This window comes from Cupressus sempervirens, chromosome 8 (assembly GCF_028749045.1).
Source record: "Cupressus sempervirens isolate cs-2001-9-10 chromosome 8, ASM2874904v1, whole genome shotgun sequence".
Taxonomy (NCBI): Eukaryota; Viridiplantae; Streptophyta; class Pinopsida; order Cupressales; family Cupressaceae; genus Cupressus; species Cupressus sempervirens.
The window spans coordinates 768,289,251-768,314,679 of record NC_143125.1 but is presented as its reverse complement, the minus strand read 5'-3'; the positions used below and the strand labels follow the sequence as shown (position 1 = coordinate 768,314,679).

The 25,429-nt window shown below is 35.7% G+C and overlaps 1 protein-coding gene across 3 annotated transcripts in view; it reads left to right on the top strand.

Annotated features, from left to right (window-relative positions):
- Nucleotides 1-23,496, top strand: part of LOC149544682 (metal tolerance protein 1-like) — a 46,674-nt gene extending 23,178 nt beyond the window's left edge. For all 3 annotated transcript variants that reach the window (XM_089795245.1, XM_089795246.1, XM_089795247.1), the window contains exon 2: nt 21,796-23,496. In XM_089795245.1, the coding sequence (XP_089651371.1) occupies nt 21,796-23,244 (1,449 nt within the window). In that variant the 3' untranslated portion in view covers nt 23,245-23,496. The remainder of the gene's footprint in view (nt 1-21,795) is intronic.
- The last annotated feature ends 1,933 nt before the right edge of the window (nt 23,497-25,429 follow it).

Sequence of the window (25,429 nt, the reverse complement as noted above, 5' to 3'; positions counted from 1 at the left end):
AAAATTCGCCAAGGCAACTAAAAAAAGGGGGTCCCCAAAATTTTTGGGGTAATGGTGTGAGAACCTCACAACACTTGGTTGCTCAGGGATTTTAGCGCAGCCTGTCAGACAATAATCTATATATTAAACACTCTGGTAATGATATTCTTTTTCTTGTTGTCTATGTGGATGATTTGATCATTACTGAGAGTTTAGAACATTTGATTTCAACAATCAAACAGGATCTATGCAAAACTTTTGATATGACCAATCTCGGATTGCTTCATTATTGTTTAGGTATTGAGGTTTGGCAGATTGACAACAACATTTTTTTGTCTTAGTCCAAGTATGCCAGAAATTTGCTTGACAGGTTTCGAATGCAAGATTGCAAACCTGCCTCCACTCCTATGGAGACAGGTCTGAAATTGTCTGCACAATCTAATTCTCTTCCTGTAGATGAAACAATCTTCAAGCAGCTAGTAGGTAGTCTCATCTACCTTACTACTACGAGACTTGATCTTAGTTTTGCAGTTAGCTACATCTCACAGTTCATGACCGAACCCCAAGACTGATCATTGGATTGCAGTGAAATGTGTGTTACGCTATGTACATGGTACTTCAGATTATGGTCTTCTTTACACAAGGAGTACTACTCCTCAGCTTAGTGGATTCATTGATTTTGATTGGGTTCAGTTGATGACAAGAAATCTACTTCTAGCTATGTGTTCAGTATCGGATTTGCAGCAGTTACCTGGACCAGTAAGAAGCAATAGGCACATGCACTCTCCTCTATAGAAGCAAAATATAGAGGAGCTGTCAAGGCAGCTTGTGAAACAGTTTGGCTCTGTTAGATGCTTGTAGATATGCATATTACTCAAGCAGGTCCAACTTCTTTGTTTTCAGACAATCAAGGAGTACTCAAACTTGCCAAGAACCCAGTGTTTCATGAACGAACCAAGCACATAGAGCTTCATTGCCATTATATCCGAAAATTAATAGAAGATGGGTCTATTCAGTTACTCTATGTTCCTATCTCAGAGCAACCAACAGATATTTTCACAAAACCCCTTGGTCCTGACAAGTTTGTTAAATTTAGGGGATCTATTGGTGTAGTAAATAGATTGAGCATTAAGGGGGGGTATTAGAATAATCTTTATGTTTCTTTTTAATGATCTCTATTGTATCTCTGTAAATATTAGAATGTTTCTAATATTTAGATGTAGTCTAGAATAGAATGTTTCTATTCTATTCGACTCTCCTTTTTGTATATATAGATCGTTATGATCTCTGTTTAATTAATCAAGTATTTTGCCATTTACGTCTGTAACATCAACATCTCTGCATTAAACTCAACAACAACTGACTAGCTCGAATGTTAAAAGACACTGTTCAAAACAATATCAAGAAGAGTCCTAGATGATTCTATCCATCACAGATACTCCCCCATATAGGAAGCATCAACATCCAATCTAGACAAAAAATGGTGCTTTGTTAACTTGGACTGATGCACTCTTGCATCTTCTACTTTGATGTAGGAAGCGGCATAACCCCAAGCATACCTCGCAAATACTCAAAAGTCTCTTTGGGAAGAGGCTTAGTGAATATATCTGCAATCTGCTCTTTAGTGCTCACATACTCCAATCCAGTTTACTTTTCTGCAACTTTTTCTCTCAACATATGATACTTAATAGAAATGTGCTTAGTCCTTGAATGCAATACTGGATTCTTAGACATATTTACTACGCTTGTGTTGCAACAATGTATAACAATAAGTTCACTGATTTCTATCCTTATATCCTTCAGCATTTGCTTCATCCAAATTACTTGATTGCAATTACTTGCTGCTACAACATGCTTTGTTTCTGCTGTACTTTGAGATGTACAATCCTGCTTCTTGCTTAACCAAGAAACCAATCTTCCTTCAAGAAAGAAAGCTCCTCCACTTGTACTCGTTTTGTCATCCATATTGCTTGCCCAAACTGCATCAGTATAAGCACTTAGAGTAAAATCATTAGACTTGCATACCATAATCCAAACTTAGATGTTCCCTTTAGATATCTAATTATCCTTTTCACTGTTGCATAATGTGCTTCTCTGGGATCAACCTGGAATCTTGCAACAATTCCAACTGCATTTTCTATATCCGGCCTTATGTGAGTTAGATATTGCAATCATCCAATCATAGATCTGTACTTCTTCTGCTCAACAGTAGGTGTCTCATCCTTTGTAGATAACTTGTGTCCAGTTACCATAGGTGTTCTAACGAGTTTGCATGTTTCCAATTCAAACATTTTCAGTAAATCCTTCAAGTACTTAGTCTGAGAAATAAAGATTCCTTCTTTATTCTGTACAATTTGCAATCCTAGGAAATATTTCATCTCCTATCATACTCATTTCAAATTCTTTCTTCATCTCTTTTGCAAACTTCTTACTTTCTTCATCATTTCTTCCAAATATAATGTCATCAACAAATATTACCAAAATCATCAAACCATCATCAGTTTCTTTCTAATATAGATTACTATCTGCCATACCCTTGCTATATCCAAGCTTTGTCAAATGCTTGTCTGATCTCGCTTACCAGGTTCTGGGTGCTTGCTTCAATCTATACAATGCTTCTTAGTCTGCATGCTATGTCCTTTGGGTGCTTGCTTCAATCTATACAATGCTTCCCTTACTCTGCATGCTATGTCCTTGTCATCTGTTAAAGGACATCCTTCAGGCTGCTCAATGTATACCTCTTCGTCAAGTTCTCCAATTTGAAATGCTGACTTGACATCCATTTGATATACTTTGAATTTCTTTTGTGCTGCATAGTCTTACTGCTTCTATTCTAGCCACTGGAGCATAAGTCTTCTCATAATCTATTCCTTCTTGCTGTGAGTAACCTTTACATACCAATTTTGCTTTGTTTCTTACTTCTGCTTGTTCACTCATCTTGTTCCTTAATACCCATTTAGTTCCTATCACATTCTTGTTTGCTGGTCTGGGGACCAATTCCCATGTCTCATTCTTTTCTATCTGTTCCAATTCCTCTTTCATAGCTTGCTTCCAATAGTCATCTTTACATGCTTCATCTGCATTCTTAGGCTCAACTTGACATATCAAACATACTTACTCTGCTTACTTGTCATCATACCTTTGTCTTTGCTTCCGGCGATTTGTTCGGATGGGTGATTCTTTATCATGTTCCTTCTTGAAATAGGAGTTGCTATCTCAACTCTTGGCTCTATTGAAAGTTCCGAGCTTTGTTCTTGCCTTTGCTCTCCTTCATTCTGCAAATTTTTTGTTAGTCTCAAGAAATACTTCGTCATTTCTTGGCTTAGTAACAACACCATCATCTGAATTGTAATCAACTATTCTCTCTTGTATTATGAATTTCTTATCAATTCTCACATTTGCACTCTCCATAATAGTCTTAGTTCTCTAATTATAACATCTATAAGCCTTGCTTTTCAATGAATAACCATGAAACATACCTTTATCACTTCTAGCATCAAACGTACCAATTTCATCATCTCTCTTTATGTAACACTTACTTTCAAATATTCTGAAATACTTAATTGTAGGTGAATGACCAAACCATAGTTCATAAGGGGTCTTGTTTATATTCTTCCTAACTTGTACTCTGTTCATAGTGTAGACTGCTATATTCACAACTTCTCTCCAAAATGTCTTGGATACATCATTCCTTGTTAACATAGCTCTTGCAGCTTCTGTAACAGACTTGTTCCTTCTCTCTGCAACGCCATCCTGTTTAGGGGTTCTTGGAGCTGATAGCTATCTTTTAATTCCGTTTTCCTCACAAAACATGTTAAACTCATTTGAAGTAAGTTCTCCTCCTCTATTTGATCTTAAACATTTAATCTTTACACCAGATTCATTCTCAACTCTATTCTTGAATATCTTGAACTTGTCAAATGCCTCAGATTGCTCCTTAAAAAATGCAACCCACATCATTCTAGAAAAATCATCAACTAGAATCATAAAATACCTTTCACCATAGAATCCTTTAGTCTTTGAAGGACTGCTGAGATCTGTGTGTACAATCTCCAACTTCGTTGTAGTAGTAAACTTCTTGCTGGGAAAAGAAGTTATGTTATACTTTGCCAAAACACACTCCTTGCCAATTGTATTAGTAGGCTTTACAATCTTCAACAAATCTCTCACAGCAAACACTTTACTAGTGCTCACAATGCTATCAAAGTTTATATGACAAAATCTTTTATGCCATAACCAACTGTCATCTACCTTTGAAACTGAACATGTCATTTTAGTAGTATTCAACTGAAATACATTACCTTTATATTTGGTTCCTGTTCCAATTACCTTTCCATCTTTGTCTTTGATCGTACATGTCTTTTTTGTGAACTGCAACTGATAACCTTTGTCTACTGATTGTCCAACACTCAAAAAATTGTGCTTTAAACCATCAACAAAGTATACATCCTCCATATTAGTTTTGCCATCAAGAGTTATAGATCCAATACCTTTAACTTAGCATGTTGCATTGTTTCCAACTCTGACAATTCTTCCATCCTGACTTTTGAAGTCAACAAACTTGTTCATATCACCAGTCATATGATGTGAACAACCACTGTCAATTATCCAATTAGATTTCTTCTCAACCTGTGATACCAAAGCTACCTTCTGTGGACTTTCTTCTTGAATTGCCACAAACCAAATTTCATCATCACTAGCACTTAATGCTTGTTCATCAGAATCGTTATCTTCACTTGCATACAAACAATCTCTATCTTTTCTAGGTTTATGATTTCCTTTATACTTTTTCTCCTTTTTAGGACACTTGGATGCATAATGACCATATTCATCACAAGTCCAACATTTAAAGATTTTCTTACCTCCTTTTTCTCTTCTTACTAGAAGGGCCACTGCTTCATAAATTTTTCTATCTTCCTCAGATTTGCTGTTGCTAGCAAAATCTCCTCTAGCACTTGTGCTCCTTGATAAGTTAGGTCGAATATTCAAGGCATTGAAAGCTGTCTCTGTTTTGGTCAATTCTTCGGACTATCTAAATTCATTCTCAACTACTTCAAATCTTCCAAGCAATATCTCCTTTGTGAAATCTTTGGTACATGATATCAACAAATCTATCATCTAGACAAGTGACTTAAATGGTGGTGTTAGAGTCTTCAATATCTTCCATATAACCTCATTATCTTCTTTGGTTCCTTCTTGAGCTTTAATACCTGTAGTAATTTCTAATATCCTACCTATATATGTTCTTACAGATTCATCTTCCATCATTTTAGCATCTTGAAATGCACAAATCCAACTTTGTAGCTTCAACTTCTTAGAATGTTCATCACCTTCAAAGCTATTTTCCAAAGCTTTCCAAATCAATTGTGAAGTAGCAAGTGATTTTGCTTGATTATACTCAATTTCAGGAAGTGTAGTCAATAGTGCTTCTCTAGCTCTAATGTCCCACATGAAAAGATCTCTTTCTGCTTCGGTGCAAATTTCTAGATTCTTTTCTTCAATGATTGTCTTCGCTGGTTTTGTCATGATCCAATATCCTGGACCCATACACAACAAATATGTTTTCATCTTTTCTTTTCTAGCTGTCATAATTTGTTCCATCAAACTTCGGACTATCTTTCTTGAACATGTTCACCATGGATCTCCCAAAGCTGTTAAAATTTTTCTTCGAGGACCTGATGCTCTGATACCAATTGTTAGAAACGATAGTCCACCAAGATAACAGAGAGCCGGGGGGGGGGGGGGGGGAGGTGTTAATTAGTTATCCAACAATTAAAACATTTATCTTCTTTAAACAAACTTAACCATTCAACTAAAGTATACAACAACCATAATAAGATGCACATAGATAGTTACACCAGATATGTTGACTAGGGAAACTCTTGATTAGAGGGAAAACCTTGGTGGGAATGATGCCCACAAGATGTACTAATATAAATATTCCTTGTTAGAGGATGGACCCTGTTAGGAGTCTATTACAACATTTAGTACAATGAGTCCCTGTTAGGAGACTTTGAATCCTTGTTAAGAGGTTTCAACCCTGTTAGGAGTTGTGCCAACCTTGTTAGGAGCTGTGCCAACTTTGTTAGGAGTTGTGGTATAATGTATGCAAGAAGAGTCCACAACCCAAACATGCAATTTCAACTACAAGAAGAGCTCATTGCTCAAACAAGTAATTTGCTGTTATCTTCTTTTTTCCTCTGCTCTTTCCTTTATCCTATCAACCGGATCAATCACTGTTAGAGCTTGTAGACCTCACGAACCTCGGATCCAAATACCAAACCTCGGATCATTCAGCAAAATCTCAGCAATGAAGTTTTATTCACTTCCGCACTGCTCTGCTCAACTTCGCATTCCGCACTTTCTGCTGCTTATCATCGATCATTCAATCATATATTCAATCTTCATGATAAAGGAAAATGTTCTTCCTTTATATCGATTCCATAAAACAATTTCTTGAGTCAGTTGTTAGACCTTCTCAATTAATTATTATAGGACCACATTAATTATTGATTTTAAATAAAATAATTACAATCAATATCATTAATTAATAATAAAATAAATCAACTTCATTAAATAACTTTCATTATTAATTAAACTTAATTAAATTAATTAATAATTTATATAAAGATAACTAAATTACATTCATTAATAATTTATTAAATATTAATAAAATCTAATAATAAAATTATTAATAAATAATAATATAAATTTAATAAAAATTAAATACAATTTAAATTTGTAAAAAATTAAAATATATAATTTTTTTAAAAAAAAATAAAAATTTCAACCGCATATAACTTGCATTTAGGGCCCGCATGGCTGGCAGGCTGTCTGCCGCAGCAAGGTACTGTTGCGTCAGCAGTACCTGCTGTCACAATAGTACTGCTGTCGTAGCAGTACTCGCTGCGATGGGGGTAAAAGGAAGAGGGGGAGGTGGGGTGTGGTCGCCCGCCTCCACCCTCCGATATATATATTTTTAATTTTTTTCTTAATATTTAAAATTCGTTTCTTTATATTAATTCAAAACAAAATCCCTCCCATGAACTTCTAAATTATATTTTTGTTATAACCATTTGCAAATTTAATCTGATAGGGAAAACTACTGCAACCCGTCAAATTTTAATTCTAAATTTTCGATTTCATTGTAAACCCCTTCCTGTTTTAAATTCTAATGTTTAAATCTACTGGACAAGGTTTCTACTGATAATTTAATCCTCACGTATACAGAAGATATTCGATACGAAAGAACAAAGGATTCAAAATAAAAGATTGAAAGATTCATGCAATGAAGTTTGGGAAACAGATTTCAACAATCACGAAGAAGACAGGAATAATAAATAACGTAATTAACTGTGCGAATCAAAACACAAGAATCTATCTAGATTTTGATGCTAAAATTGCAAACACCCAAAAGATTTGTGAGAGAAATTTCTCCTCTCAAAACCTTCTCTCTCAAAATTCCTTCTCCAAAATTTGCACTCCGTCGAAAATGAACCCTTAATTGTTGATAAAGAGTTCTCTCCTCAATTCGGGGCACTAATTGTGTGATCACCCGAGAGGACTCCTTGCTCACAACTCTTTAACTCTTTATTATCTTTCTTTTATGTTTTCATGCACGTTTAATGCAATATAAAATATCTTTATTTAAATTCACTTGACTTCTCTTTTTAATTAACTTATTAAATTTTAATCTCATGCATACTTTATAAAAATCTTAAAATTCTTTAATAAATTAATATCTTTTCCATGTTTTAATTTATTTTTGAAGTGTTAATTGATAAAATATTTATTAACTTAAGTAATATTATTTAGCATTTATTTAAAAATGATCTCTTAAATATATTATTATTAAATTAAATAAATATTACGCTTTAAAATTAAACTTATAATTTTATCTTTAATTTTTTTATCTAATTGATTTTTCAATTGATTAAATGTAATTAAATATTAAAAAATATTATAATAAATTTTCATTAAATTCAATCATTAATTTAATCTTTTAATTAGACTTAATTAATAGAAAAATCACCAAAGATCTATAGGACGAAATATGAAAACCCATTGTAGAAAACCACATACAAGATCAAACTAAAGGGTTATAATCACGAATTTACGTCATACGATGCATTCGAAACGTAATCAACTCAGATACTTGTCCTAATTTTCTAGGACAATGGGTTTAATGGTTAGGATTTGAACTCAAGAATTTATCTCCCCTCTCTTACGGTTAAGATAATGCGATAGGGTACGCTCATTTTGTCAATTCAGGGAAGTCGATACCTGGTACTTGCAATTTGCATAAGATCCACGTATGTACAAGCACATATATACTAAGCTAAACATGCAATGGTAGGAAGTGGTGCATCGTGTAGATCCCGACTAGTAGGTGACTACGACTTCCTTCTTTAACCACATTAGAAATGTATATATAAAGAAAATATACACGTACACCATACACATGTAATATGGGGTAAGTATCAATAAATCCATAAGAAAACACATATGATATTCCATCTGACTAACCATCATTAATAACTGAAATCACTGTAATAATCATCATGCATACATGAAGTATAGAGTACTAAGTGGTCTCATCATAAAATCCACTGAATATGAAACAATATCTGATAATCTCAAAAATAATGTTACTAATCATCAAGCATAAAAGTGGCTTAAAAGAGTTCGGCAATGATAACAAAAATGTAAACTAGGGGCAGGCACTACAGCATATGCCAAACATATTAGCGTCTAGGTTGTCTCATTTGTCCATTAATGTGTTTGGGACATTACATAGAGTGGGTGAATCAGCAGAGACTAAAATTTCTTATTATCCATTAATTCTTTTTAACACATTTGCAAAAGTAAACAAAAGAAACAGAACACACAATGCTCAAGAACAAGGTTTTTACGTGGAAAACCCAATGTGGGAAAATCTGTGGTAAGAATTATCTCACTATTTGGAAAATTAATTACAATAGTTTTAGGCTCTTGGCCAAGGAAGCTCACTGCACACAACCTTAGGGCAAGAAACAAGGGACTTGCTGACTGAAGACCACTTCTTCAGGGCAAGATACAACGTTTTCTGTTTACAAAGAAACATATTTGCTGAATTAAAGTGGAATGTGTCCTTTGAAAGGTTCATTACAGTTCTCTGCTTTAAATATATCATAAATTGACTTTATTATTGATAATGTGCACTTGCGGATGTTTACACTTACACCATGCACCATACACAACCACTTATTGAACTCATATCATCCACAAATTGATCTGATAGATATCCACCGCAATAATCAATTTCATCAATTAGATCAGTTTAATTAGATGAAATGTATAGAGCACAAATATTTAGTCCAAAATACTATCTCCAATGTCTTGCTGAAGTAAAACAAAATGTGTGAAGCATCACACCATGTCGGCACACTATCCTATTACTCCCAAATCAATGCCTTTATCACTGTATGTGACTGCACTCTCTGTAAACTACTCAAATCGGCTCCAACAGATTGAACTGGTAATAGGATAAGCACAAGTGATCATGTGGACCACCAATACCTGTGCTACACAACATAGCATCTCTTGATATCAACAAAAACATATCTGATATCTGCAACACAAAACTATCGAAGGCAGAGGAATGCAAAAAAATCTATCGGCAAGTACATTTTCACTGCACAGATTGACACTCAGAACTGCATCAAATCTTCTGCAAAAGGTATTAACACTTGAAACCTTAGATATAACATCTCTATACATCCACAAACATCATACTGGAACCGAAAGCCAAGATGATACAATGTGGAGCAATGCAGACTGAGATGCTGATTCTCTTGTGTGTTTACTATTCACCGGAATAGCCATACTTAGCCAAAAATTGATTCAGACACAGTCATTACTCCATAATTCCAAATTTGACATCAATCATCTAGATACTTCATTTCCAATTAATACAAATTATCTTACCACATGTGTGACATTAAATGTAATATCTTGATACAACAAAAGCATTGCGGAAACAAATATATATCTGTACTAATACTTGCAGACTTCATCATACATCAGGTTGACATCAATGACAAGAAGTTTGATACGTATGAGAACACTAGCTCATATTTGCAACAACGTGCTCATAGAGCGCTAGTATAGTGTTGCTGGAAAGGAGTGATGGAAAATCTTTAGATCTATGTCAGACATTCAGCTAAGCCAATGTACAGGACAGTGGAAGATGGAGTCGGAGGGAGATAGCAAGCTGCAAGGAACAAGTGTTGAAGTGGAACGGGCACAGGGTTCAGCTAATTGAACACACTTATCTGTTAAATTGCCTCAATGTGAAACAGAGATATGTGAATCTGCCTATCAAGACTTGTTTGTTAAACTTGCAACACAGTCAATTTTGAGGATGTTTTGAGCATTTCATGACATGCATTTGTAAATGCCTTAGTTCGTAGTTTGGTTATAGATGTTGCCCTATGATATTATGTACTAACAATAATAAATCTTTTCTAGGTGAACTATTGATGTCTCTTGTTACAATAGTTTGGAAGAGTGAGGAGAGAGTAGGTTGTGGAGATGTTGCCAACCCCTGCTTTATATGGCTATTCAAAGAGGAGATGCTTTCCTTTTGCAGGACTTAGATGAGAAGGAAAACTATGATCCATTTTCCACCACAAACTTACATACTTTCACATATAAAAACCTTATGTTCCTCACCTGCACTTGTTTACTTGTGATGGATCTGTTATTATTTTGGATAGTGAGAGCAAAAACTATACAAGGCATGATGCCCCAAGGTTGGATTGAATTATAGACTTTGTATCAATAATGTTTAAACTACAGCTAAAATAGATGTCTTCTCAATTGACAATGTATTCAGATGTATCCTCACCCAAAATATATTGCTATTTATAAGATAACATGACTATTAATTAAAAATTAGCTCTTAGAGGAAATTAAGTGTTGTCCTTGAACATTGTAAACTTGGAATCAGAATGAGGTATACTGCCATAGGCCTTGTTCATGTACTGAACAGTAGAAAGATCAAGGATCTTGTTAGTAACTGAAGTATATCGAAGTGGGCACAAGAATTAGCTTCCCCTTGAACTAACAGATCTGAATTCAAGACGATACCTTTACCCTGGTTATCTTCATCAATTTTTGTCAGAACGAATTTTGTCCCTATTTCTATATGATCAGCCAGAAGAGGAAAGCAATCCATATTAACGACAATGTCTCTTATATCAACCTTTTTTTTCCTTCACTTTGCAATGCTTTATACCAATCCCTCTCTGAAACCCCAAGTCCTTTCTTTGTCTCCTCAGTAGTATCTGAATTGTTGTTCTCCAACTCAATCTGGTAATCTTCTTCAAGTATCATCATTTGCAATTTGTTCATCCTATTCTTTAACTTATCCTCCTCCCGTTGAAAGTAATATTCTTCTCATTTTTGCAATTTTTATGTTATCCCTCCTGAAGAAACCACTATGTTCATATCTCTGTTAAATCATTTGTTTGCACATTAGGAGTTATCTGGAAAGCACTCCCACTGCTTTCAATGTAGAAAAATTATTGATGCAGGAGTTGTCTGGTAGTCTGTACAATCACACATAATATAGAAGACAGCTTATCAACATAGGAGTTGGGTGGTTGACAATCTCACTGCAATTATGAATTATGTATAGAAGACAACTTATTGTCTCATGGTTTTCTTGTTCTGTGCCTAGGGCATCTTGAGAAGATTGAAAGAGACACACGTGAGGTCTGTCATATTGGATCACTATTAGAGATGGAATTGGAAGTGTGAATGGTGATGGCACTAGTAAAAAACTCTTTGGTCTCATGTGGAAGCAAATATGTGCCATGCTTCGAGTATCCCAAGAAGATTGAATGATATATATATATATATATGCGCGCGCGTGTGTGTGTGTGTGTTTGTGTGAGGAGGTCTGTCAGTTTGCATCACTATTGGAGATGGAATACGAAGTATGAATAATGATAGGGGTATCTTAAAACTCTTGAGTCTTATGACCTTCCTGTATCACTGTAATTGAAGGAAGGTTCCAACTCTACTAAAACCCCTTCTCATCTCCCACATCAGGATTATTCACTTCCTATTCTCTAATCTCATCTGTTGAACTCTTAATCCAGTTAAAGAGTTTTCAGCAAATTCCCAACACAATTGGTGCAGCAGGATCCCCAGGGATTTCCAAATAAAGCTGGAGCAGTAGGTTGAAGTTTTACAGCTGGGCAATGAAGAGTTCTGAACGAAATACCATGGACAGAGTTGCCATGGACCTCTGTCATGTCCCTTTTCTGAATTGCCATAGAACTTTTCCCCATATTCACAATTGCATAAGATTTACAATGGGACATGGAATCTGAAGTACGAATAATTATAGAGGTCTCTCAAAAGTTAAAACTCTTTAGTCTCATGACCTTTGTGAATCACTGTAATTGAAGGAAGGTTCCAAGTATACTAAAACCCCCTTTCATCTCCCACATCAGGAATATTGACTTACTATTCTCTAATCTCATCTGCTTAAATCTTTATCCAAGCAAATAGTTTTCCACAAAGTCCCAACACAATTGGTGCAGTAGGATCCCCAGGGATTTCCAAATAAAGCTGGAGCAGTAGGTTGAAGTTTCACAGCTGGGATATTAGCTATAGGGACAATGAAGAGTTCTTAACCAAATACCATGGACAGAGTTACCATGGAACTCTGTAATCTCCCTTTTTTGAGTTGCTGTAGAACTTTTCCCTAGGTTCACCATATATAGGGCTTTCTTCAATTTTGTAATCCATAGATTGAATTCCTGCAATATTGTTAGTATTCATTGAGAGTCATAATGCCAAAATTAGATTTCTTTTTATTAGAAATAGACATATATGAGTAATGTAAATTGGCTCAATAGATTGCTAGAATTAACTTAGATAGGATTCAACCAAAGATCTGACAAGGTAAGGTGGTTTAATGAGGTATCCCAGAAACCTCCTACCCTAGGCCCAAGAGCAGATATGCCATCCCTCTTGTTCTCGTGTGGCCTATGCCATGCATATGAAGTGGTGTACATAGTGTGGGGTCCTATCACCATTTCCCTCATCTCCCCACCCCTAACTTGTCTCCCCTCATTGAGGGTTCACTTCCCATGATAGGGATTGTGAGGGGTGTTCACAACAGGGTGTCCCAAAAGTCTACCTTTCCTGAGCCCAAAGGCAGACCACTTTATCCCCCTTTGGCCCCATGGGACTCCTCAGTCACCACATGAACGGCTTCCTCAGAAAGTGACCTCATCACCATTTCCCCTGATTGGGAACCCTCAGTTGCCCTATCATGGCAGCTTATGACAGTCACAGATGACAGCACATACAGTATTTTATCAATCCTCTTATTCAATGCCTGTTTATTAAATAGATCATATGTAAAGAATTTACAATGTATTTGGTATACTATAATAGAAAACAATGATTTATTCAGCCTCCTTAACATATTGATATTGCTCGTGATTTGCAATTAAACTGTACACATGTTTCAGTATCAAGCAGACATGGATAACTCATAGTGCTGTATATACATAGTGAAATGTTTGTACCAGATATTGCTGAATATATGTATATAAAAATGGACTGATATAGATTGTGGTTATATGAATATTCTGATGTAAGATGTCTTCTTATCGATGCTTGTCTATTTTCCTTGTTTGTTGATGCTGAGAGGAGGGATTCTATCTTAAATATATTTTAAGATCAAGGGTTGTTGTTTGAGAGTCAAAAGTCATGCCCATGAGTAGATCGCACTTCTTCATCATGTAGGCTGATTGCAACATTTTACAATTCAACTTCAATGTAACTGCAGCATTTGTGTCTATTGTGCCTCTTCACTTAAGAATCTTAGTTAAGACATGATCAATCTCAATGAATTAGCAAGTGAACCCTTGCATCATTTGATTATTTGACAATCGATTATTTTATCATCATATGTCTTCAGCCAATCAATCCTATGACCAATGACCACCCAATTCACAATTCATAATTGGTGATGCTAGTGGCTGTTTTAATTCGAAACATGTGTCGGTAGATGATATGTTTTCCATAACCAATGTTTATAATATGGGGTCATGAAAGTACTCCTCTTCCAAATTTTCTGGCCCTCAAGCAACCTTAGATCTGGATGATCAAATATACCGGCTCCTTCCCAAGTTGTATCCTGGCTCCTTCCCACATTGTATAATCCATCGGTAAGCCGCTCTATTTGATGAGGTACTCCTAAATAGTCTTGTTCCTTAGTCTCTTTGACATTAAGTTTAATTTCTGGTTCCAAGATCAGTTTTCCAGGTTCCTTCATCATCAAGTGGTGGTATTTGGGGTATGGAATAATATGTTGCTCCTACACTCTTTTAAGGTGAGACATGAAATACGTGGTGGATTCTACTACTTTGTGGTAGTTCCGATTTACAAGCTACTTCTCGAACCTTGCTCAATACTTTGGGTCCATAGAGTGGGGGTTCAAGCTTTTCTGCTCCACTAGTTTTGGGTAATGATTGTTTGTATGACTGCAACCTCAAGAAAACCAAATCTACAACTTTGAAGGTTTTCTGAGTCCTCTCCTTATCCGCGTACACCTTTTCCTGGTTTTGTGCATGGTGGAGATAATGCTTGAGTGTATTCATGATGTCTGTATTTTGTTTTTATGAAATCTTTGGCTCCTAGTATACCACTTTCGAAATGAGCTGAGTATCCAAAAGATGTTGCTACATATCTATACAATGCTTAGAAAGGGCTCATTTGTATTGACATATGTTGAGTGTCGTTATAACAATACTCTCCCAAATGAAGCCGCTTAATCCATGTATTTTGCTGTCCCATAACATAATTTCTAAGATACCTCTCCAACCATTTTTTAATGGTTTCTGCTTGTATGTTAGTTTGTGGATGATAACTAGTGCAGTGGGTTAACTTTGTTCCAACTAGTTTAAATTGTTGAAGTATAGCATCAGTCGAAGTGATATTGAGTATTTGAATTCATGATTTACATGAACATTGTTTTATGTCTCATTTTATTGATAAGAATTATATATATATATATATATATATATGATTATTCATAAATCACTTATCAAATCGGGCTCTTATCATAAGAAGAGACTATTGTGTATCGGGGCTCTTGAATGCATTTGTTAATGCCACGGATTGATCAAGACGCAAACTAATTGTGTTTGTTTATTCACCGAACAGTGATCAGTTATGTCCACGTAGGGACATGACCCTACGTGGCCTTTGGCCACATAGAGTCATGTCTCTACGGGGACATGACTTTGGTTATATTTAACATAGAAGTGATCGGGGAAGACTGATATCAATCACAAGGCATACAATCCCGATGATCGTTCTCTCTCCAACAAAACAAAAATATTACTCAAGTTCGGCTATCCTTCGTTGCTGTTCAAGTTGGAATTTTGTCACAAATAGACTGCCACTTAAGTTCAAAGATCTGCACAATTAGAACAGTACACTCAAACTGTTATATTAGTAAGTAAATCTGAATCAGTACAGTCTGTAATAATAGTTTGTATCTCTATCAGAGATCCTGCATTTAAATAAATCTCTTGCCAAAATAAGTCCATGAAGCAACTGCCCTGATTGCTTACAATGTTTCGGGGTAACCCATGTAACCTGAAAATTCAATTGAAGAATACATCAGCTACTTGGAGGGCTCTAAATTCTGCCGGGATAGCCATAAACTGTGCACATTTAGTTAGGCAGTCAATCATCACATAGATGTAGTTTTATCTTGTACCTTGGTAGCCTTGTTGGCACTTGTTAAGAAGTTATTAGATTTGCTCTCGCACTTCTGGTTAGGTATGGGCAATGGTTGGAGCAGTCCCGCTGGGTATGTGTGCTCTTCTTTGATTCTTTGGCACATCAAGCAGTTCCTAACGTGTTTCAGTACATCGCCTTTAAGGCCTTTCCACGAAATCCTTTCCCTGATCTACTTATATGCTTGTAATACCCTTGGTGTCCGACTGATTGATTATCATGATAATTTTTCAAGATTTGTTTCTTCACCTTGGATCCATATGTGATGTATATTTGATCTTTATAAAGGATGAGGTAATTTATTACTCATTATCCCTCATCTTGTATCTTTCCTTCTATTATATCATTTCAGAATGAGTTCTTGGCCTGTTTTGTGAATATAGATGTCTTCCATTTTATGGATTCTATTGTCATAGAATTGAGGTGGGGCCTCCGCGATAAGGCATTGGCTACAACATTGCTCTTTCTCTTCATGTATTCAATATCAAATTCATGCTAGTAATTTTGTCACCTATCTTTTCTGCCTATGATTTAGGTCTGTTTGGCTTAAGAAGAACCTAAAACTATTGTGGCCATTTCACTATGAATATCTCGCAAATTAAGTATTGTCTAAATTTCGCAAATGTGTGTATAATCGCTAGCATGTCCTTTTCATAAATTAAGCATGGAAGTTTATGAGTGGAGCAATTAGTTTTGAGAGTCACTTCACAAATCTTTGGTAATAATTGCATAGTCCCAAAAATTCTTTGAGATGAGTTAGTCTTTGACTTTGGCCAGCTTCAAACTCCCTTAATCTTCGCTTTGTAAAGTTACCTTCTCCCCTTTGTGCATAAAGAATATTTCCAATTTTGGGAGGTCGAGTAATATGCAGCCACCTAGGGAGTATATCCATGGAGTGTCTGAAATTTCATTGTCGTCTCTCATTTTTACAATGTAAAACTTCTTGTTGACTAGGTGCTTCCCTAGGGTGACGTTTCACTGAGTGATCTTTCTCTTACACAGGGTGGTAGCTCCATTAGCCAAGGTTACTTGAAAACCTTAAATTCCTCAGCTTTTGAATAAAGTTGTGGGTTGCCCCATTATGCACAAGGGCCTTTACGTTTCTAATTTTTTATGATGCCTCGGATCCTAACGGGATTGTGTTTGGATGCTTTGGAGATGCGTGATGCATTTCCACTTTCTTTGTCATCGTCTTCATGTTTTGTTCTTTTGCTTGGGATCTCTTCATAACTTTTGAGTATTAGCTCAAGTTGGTGTGCTTGACCTTTTCTCCTACATGCATTTCCTTTCTCCCATTGTCTCCACACTTGAGGCATGTCTTATTCCTATCCTTCTTATTACATAAATGTGTCGATTTCCATATATGTTTACATCTAAAGCATACTTTTTCCTCTTGGCCACACTCATGTCCCAGTTCTCATTTTGTTTTGCAATCAAATTATAACTCTTCCCTACTTAGTTCCTCTTGGTCGCATTAAGTTAGGAATGTCCTCTTTTGTCCATCCTTCCCATGGAAATACTTAGATTGTGTCTTTGCTGCAAAATATTTGTATTTATTTTTGGTCAAGGGTGTATCAAATCTTAAAGCCTTTTGAATTGCCTTATCCAAGTTTGCGGAGTCCAAGGCACTCAGTATAGTTCTGATCTATAATTTCAATCCCTCTATGAATAGGCAAGCTAGCTTTTCTTGAGAGACTTCTGGTACTATGATTGACAACCTTTTCAATTCGATGGAAAATTCTTCCTTTGACCTCTCTTGCTCAAGTTATATTAATTGTTTGAAGTAACATTGTGGGTGTATGTAATGAAATCTCTTTATGAATTTTAGTGTAAACTAAGTGTTTATTTGTTGGCAAGCTTGGGTGGTAAGGCCATAGTGTTACTATTCATGGGCTGCCCTTGTTAAGTGAAGTGTTGCAAATTTAATGGTGTTTTCTTCTGTCATGGGGTCTAATGAGAGACAAGTGTCTAGCTTATGCACCCATGAACATGCGATGACTCTCCTTGATTCTTCAAAGTTAGGAAGGCTTATTAGTGTTCTGCAGAAGATATATCTCCAAATACTGCGAGCCTAGTAGTGTTATTATGTTTGTTAGCAAGCAAAAATCTGCAAAACATCGCAGTACCAATTAATCCCGAATCATGGAGCTAGGTGTTTTTTCCCTGAAAAAATCCTGATTTGCAAAATAATCATCGAACAAAATTTCAACATTATCTCACCTTTATATCATGTTAAAATCCCCCCCAAAAGGAAAAAAATATGAAAAAATTAATTTCAAAAATCTGCAAAACCCTGGGAAAACTTGCGAAACTACCAATTCACTTGGAGATAGGGCTGATTCTAGGATGGAATCAGCAGCAAAACTGTTTGTCATTTTGTAAGTGTGTCACAGTGGCTGATGAATCTGCTCTAAATTGCAGTGTGGTTTCAATATGAGTTGAGCTCTCTGCGTACTCTGCCCCATGGATATTGATGTGAACATGTGGACACAGTTTGTTATTTAGTTCCTGAGTTTTCTTTCTGATCTCTGAACAACCCTAATCTAAGTAGCATGAGTGACGACGACCATCAACTGAATTTGAAATGACCTCAATCTTCCTAATCATGGGGGACATGTGAGATAGTGTCAAAGTAACTAACAAATCTGCTATAAATTGCAGTGTGGTTACAATATGACCTGAACTTTCTGCATGCTCTGACTTGTGGATTTTGCAGTGAACAAGTATATAATTAGTATTACACAGTGACCCACTAATTTTAAAATTACAACTATTATGCGCTATTATAGATGGCACTTTGAAAGGGAAGGAGCAAACCCATATAGTTTGTATTAAAATTATAAAGTAGTTTGAAAATTTAAACTATTATAGACTAGTAAAAAATATTAACAGTTTTATATAGATTTATAAATTAAAAATAATATAATTCTTTTAATGTTTATATTTAATAATACATATATATTTCTATATGCTTTTTAATTTTTAATTAATATATTTAATTTTTACTCAGTAAAAGATATAATTGATAAGATGATCAAAATATCCGAAGTGCTTCATAAAATAAATCTGAATGATGATAGGTTTCAAGCTTACATACTAATAGAACAGCCTCCAAAGACATAATTATTAAGTTTTAATTTTTGTCTCCACTTAAAATAGTAGTTGAAAGCTAGGTATTGCCAAAACCGGTGGCTTGCTAGGTTTTTACTTCAACTAATAATGAATTTTACCTCATATAAAGGACTTACAATTGCTATTATAGAATATAAAGCATTATAATTTTGGAATATGATCTGATAAGCTTTCTCAAGTATTGAATAAACCGTATAAAAATCCTTGCCTCAATCACGATGAAAGTTTTAGATCACTTTTAAAAGTCTTCCATGGTGCAGGAGCACCTTGGGGTAAGGCAAAACCCTAAGACAATTTTGGCTTGTAAATGGTCTAGCCAACCATTTGAGTGAATAAGGACTAAAGATAATGTCCTAAGGTAGGTTTAGAAGGTGTGGTTAAGTAGGATTCAAGGTTGAGTCATGTTGTTAGCAATTAGGTCATGATACAATTAGAAATGCTCAAAATTGCTCTATAGGGCAAAATGTGGCAAAATGCCTAAAATGGAGTGAGAGATGTTTAAGAAAGTCCTTAGGTGTTTTAGGTCCAATTTATAAGGATTGAAACCAAACTGGACAAGTTTGGAGACCTAGAATGCAAAATTGCAAAAGTTGTCAAAATTGCTCATTGACAACTTTGCAATTTTTGCACTTTTCAAAGAAAAGGCAAGATGGGTATTTGGAACTCGAACCAAGGGCCAAGGTAGTTAGAGGAGGCTATATAAACATGAAACAACTCCTTTCAAGGGGTTGGTTGAATTATATATACGAACAGTTAATGAAACAAGAGGGGATTGCTGACAGAAAATGGAATTTTGGAAGATTTCTTGATTAGTTGGATTGGTGTGCTTACTGTTTTGGATGAAATATCTTCTTGAATTCATGTTTTGAATCTGTGCAAGGTTGTTTTGGTCAATAGTAGTCATTTTGTTAGATTTTAAAAATTATTTAGTTTTTGCATTCCTGCTGTCCAGTTTTGACCAATCAGCACCAAAAATGGCTAAAGCGTGATTTCTCATGGTTAAAAACCTATGGCCTCTGGCAATCAAGTAATAGCCTCTATAAACTATGTAAATACCAATTTTGGGAGTTGTGGGAGTCGGTCATTTTTGCAAGTGAGCTCTAGGCAAGCAAATGATAGCTTGGCAAGACACAGTGATGCTTGCAATGGAGTTTTAAGATGAACAGGGGTTTGGCATGTGCCAAACTGGAATGAGCATGGTGGAGTAGAGTGTTAGGTGTCCACAGATCAGAGGAGAAGGTTTGATACAAGGTATAGAGCATTTGGCAAGTGTTTTTGCTTTCATTGCCCTTGGAACCCTCAAAATAAGGGTTTTCTAGAACCGTACCATACGGACACAATGGAAACCTAAGACCTAGAAAATCTTCAAGCCTGGGTCAATTGGAAACAAAGTCTAGAAGGCATCAATAGGCCTTGTTCAGGGATTTTGAGTTATTACAAGTTCCTTGTTTTTAGGAGGGCTAATAGGGGCTCTTTGGGCTACTAGGCCAAACAGAGCAAGAATGGGATTTTGGTGTGATAAACATGTCAAGAATGTGCAGAATGGTTTGGAATGAGCCAAGGACCTCATGAGGAAGGTTGAACCTTGATTTTTGGTTTACTCACAGCATTTTGGTGGACTTTTGGCTTATCAGGCCCAAAAAGGTGCATAGTTTGGGTTGTGGGGTTAGAGGAGCATAAACTAAATTGATTGGTGCGTTTCTTGAGAAAAGAGGATTAGAAGACAATCCTCTAGGTGTGGGTTAGAGAAGTGACCTTAAGAAGTCTAGGAGTTAGCTTTGGTAGAGCAACAGGCTCTAGGTGAAGAAGCTCCCCATCATTCCACTTCTACTAAATTCCTAAAGTAGCTGGATCACTCTCTGAAGTTTTTTGATCTCTGTTACTATATAGACTTAGCTGATATCTGATCAGACTTAGTCAAATATATAGTGTATTTGGTGACTGGTTTCTTAAAAAGTTGACATAATATTACCTACATAATTAGCAATATGAAGATAAACAAAAATCTATTTTCTACAATTCATTGGTTGAACTCTATTTTATTTGCCTTATATATGTCTCTGTGCTGTGGAAATGCCCATAAGTGGTTTGTCCCTTTTTCTATTATATTTTTTGTTTTTTTAAATTTAATTTATTCCCAAATTTTCCCTAACAATTTTTTTCTGGTAAGTGAATATTAACAATACATAATTGTGGTGGAGATCCACTAATTCTGTTACTCAGCTTCTTGAAGATCTGTTTGTTTGGGAAATTCCTGGTGTTTTGGAAATGTTAGGTCATAATGTTGGATCTGCAGTTGGAGTTCCACCTCTACAAGCACAACCCATAGTTCGATTTTGAAGTCAAGTCATAAGGATATTTTCTTTTCTTTTCAATATTGTGTGTAATTTCTATAGATTGCAGAACCATAATACCTTAACATACATGATAAGCTACAAAATATCAAAGAATTAGGAAATTTCATCTTTGTGAGAAAACATGACAATAATTTTTCCCGACATATATTTCCACACAGCTAAGAACTTCTTGTAAGAATTTTTTTATATAGATGAAATAGCTTTGCCTTCTAAGATATATCCACTGTTGTAATGAAGACTTTTTGATTGGACAAACAAATGTCAATAATGCTTGAAAAATCAAAATGCACTGATTTATTTTCTTTTTTGTGTATAGCATATTTGTAGGATTGATAATGATAACAACCATGTGATACCTCTATTTGCTGTTTTGTGGCAAAAAGCAAGCTGCAAAATCATTGTTGTCATGAAGTATATAATATTCGAATGTTGAGATATTCTGTTAGTCTTTTTAATTTTCTTACCCATTCCTTTGGGTTTTTATATGCTGGCTAAACTTCTCCTGCATTTTCAGATGGCAGGTCAAGGTTCTGGATCTGAGCATGGTAGAAAATTGGAAAATAATTCTGACAAAGAAACACAAATTGCAGGACTGAGAACTGAACTTGGAAGCATACAATGTGGGACAGGTTGTGGTTTTGTTGATGCTGAAAGTCGTGCTGCAGATGCAAAAGAACGTGCATCATCGACAAAGAAGCTATGGATAGCTGTCATCTTGTGTTTTCTTTTTATGAGCCTTGAGGTGGCAGGTGGAATAAAGGCAAACAGTCTGGCGATTCTTACAGATGCAGCCCATTTATTCTCAGATGTGGCTGGTTTTGCTATTTCCCTGTTTGCAATATGGGCATCTGGTTGGGAAGCTACTCCCCGTCAAACCTTTGGGTTTTATCGCCTTGAGATTTTAGGCGCACTTGTCTCTATACAACTAATTTGGCTTGTTACTGGGATTCTTGTGTATGAGGCCATTGTTAGGATGCTAAATGATACAAGTAAGGTTGATGGGAAGCTTATGTTTATTGTTGCAGCATTTGGGCTTTTTGTAAACCTTATCATGATCTTCTTACTTGGGCATGGGCACAGTCATGGGCATGGACACAGTCATGGGCATGGTCATGATCATGGACATGATGATCATGGCCATGGGCATGGTGATGATCATGATCATAATCATGTCCATGGTCCCAATGATAAAGACCAACATGAACAAAAAGACAAACTTTCTGAAGGCAGTCATAAACATAGTCATCATGATGAACACAGTCACCGTAACTTGAGCATGGATGTAAACAGTCCTCGTAAGCTGGTTGTTGATGTCAACAGTCCTCACAAGTTGAATATTGTTGTTGGTAAAGATGCATCAACAGAACCTCTTCTTTCTGGCATTGAGTGTCATTCAGATGAGCAAGAAGGTGACTTCACTTACAAATGGAGGAACGTTGAAAACAAGAATTTGCATGGGGCTACACTCAGGTTAGATGAGGATATTGAAACAGGTTTGAGAAGTAAAAATTCACCACATAAGAATATAAATGTCCAAGGGGCATATCTTCATGTTCTAGGAGACTTGATTCAAAGTATTGGAGTGATGATAGGAGGAGCATGTATTTGGGCAAAACCTGAATGGAGAATTATTGATTTAATATGCACTCTTTTTTTCTCCATTCTTGTGCTGATAACCACTATCAACATGTTGAGAAATATACTTGAGGTTTTAATGGAGAGCACTCCACGGGAGATTGATGCCACAAAACTTGAGGAGGGATTGAGGGCGATTCCTGGAGTAGTGGCTGTTCATGAACTGCACATTTGGGCTATTACAGTTGGAAAAATCTTGTTGGCCTGCCATGTAAGGATCAAGTCTGATGCAAATGCTGATCAAATTCTTCATAAGGTTATAGATTATTGTGACAAGGCTTACAAAATAAGTCACGTCACCGTTCAGATTGAACGGGATGCAAACTAGTGGCAGATAGAAATTCATAGTTGAGACTGATGTCCATATAAGAAAAAAGAATTTCCCATGTCGATGTCAATATATGAGGAACTATATTTCCCAATGTTCTTGGTCAAGCCAAACTATGTTATGCCTGATGGTGCGAGGCCCTGTCTTCCCTATTGAAGGAAAATGAAGATGGCCGAGGTTATTTTGAATGCAGTAGTGAACAAATCAAGACCAACCGAATTTTGATTTAATATTATGCATCAATTATCTCTAGCTACTCTTCTAAATCCATTACAAGTCTATTTTGAATGGCACAAAAGAAATATGCAACCATCTTTTTCAAATTAGTCAAATATGAGAATGGCAATTATTCTGCCTCGAAAGAAAATGAATTTTTCATCTGCTAATTAAGGAATGTGTTTTGTAGGTTATCGAGAAGGAATTTACTTTGGTTCCACCAAACATCATATTGTTTTTGGGTTGTTGCTAGTGATTGCTATCTTGCTTGGCAGTGACCTATAATAATCATTCTCACCTTCATTTTTAAGTTTCACTACTGTTGCCAATATAAGTTTGATAGTTACAATTTCATTTTATAGCATCATTGTAACTTTACAAAGATATATGTTTTTTGAATTACACGGCATGGATTCCTATGCCATTGGAATTAACAAAGTTAATGGTAAGGTAGTGTGGCGGCTAACCATAGAGTTTCCTTTTGATGCCCTTGGTGATGGATGTAAAGGAAATAACAATAGCAAATACAATGGTAAAATTAGAGAAATAAAGAGTTTCATTTGACATATTAATAATATCAGGAGGCTTAATTTTGTGAATAATAATCAAATTAGTAAACTGTAAATTGTTTTCTAATAGAACAGTTAATTGTTTATATCGGGGCTCATTCCCTTGAGAAAACGATCATGCTAAGGCACTGAAAGAAGATAAAACCAGGGTAAGTTGCTCTTCCAGATGGTACATATCTTGTCCTAAAAAATCTACCTTTTTCTTGTGACATGTTAATATCAAATGAGAACTTTGCGCAATTGATATTTTATTTGTGTATCAGATTCACCTCATCAGAAGGGAGATACTCCACACAGATTCTGAAAGTTCCCTCTTTGAGGCTGAAACATTATACATTAAGAACTGGAAACTCCTTAGTATAATTCTCACCAGCATGGATTCCTGTCCGATTGGAATTAACAAAATTAATGGTAAGGTAGTGTGGCTAGCTGTAGAGTTTCCCATTGATGCCCTTGATGATGGATGTAAAGGAAATAACAATAGCGAATACAATGGTAAAATTAGAGAAATAAAGAGTTTCGTTTGACATTTTTACTGCATTAATAATATCAGGAGGCTTAATTTTGTGAATAATAATCAAATTAGTAGATTGAATAATAATCGAATTCGTTTACTAATAGAATAGTTAATTGTTTATATCGGGGCTCATTCCCTCGAGAAAATGAGCACGCTTAGGCACTGAAAGAAGATAAAACCGGGGTAAGTTGCTCTTCCAGATGGTACATAATCTTGTCCTAAACAATCTACCTTTTTCTTATGACATGTTAATATCAAGTGAGAATTTTGGGCAATTGATATTTTATTTGTGTATGAGATTCTCCTCATAAGAAGGGAGGTACTCCACACATATCCTGAAAGTTCCCGCTTTTAGGCTGAAACATTTTACATTAAGGGCTGGAAACCCCTTTGTACCATTCTCACCAGAATTCTCTCGCAGTATTCCCATTTCCCCAAAGGTTCTACAAACATATCTCTTGGTTCAACTGCTGCTATGCATGTCTTATCAGTTTCAATCATGAAACAAATCATAGATGGACGATTTGGCAGAGTCAAGTTGCATAAAATTGGCCTAGTTTTATGGTTTGGTGAGTTTTTAATGACTTTTACTCGCGCCAAAAACTTATAGAATTTTTGGCAAGAACTAGTCAAGTACTTATAAGTTTTATTTAAAAACTCGGTCGTAGTTTCATAACAGCCGTTAAAGGCAAAAAACGACCCAAATCAGTTTCAATTCTTCCAAACACTTGCAAACTGATTTTGATTTATTGAAGCGGATTTGAGGCGGGGTTGAACCACATTTGCAGTGGGTTTGGACCGGAATTTTTGAAGAGGATGACATCAATGATTTGAAGAGGCGGGCTATGGAGGAAGGCGTGGATTTGGTTTCACATTGGATGAC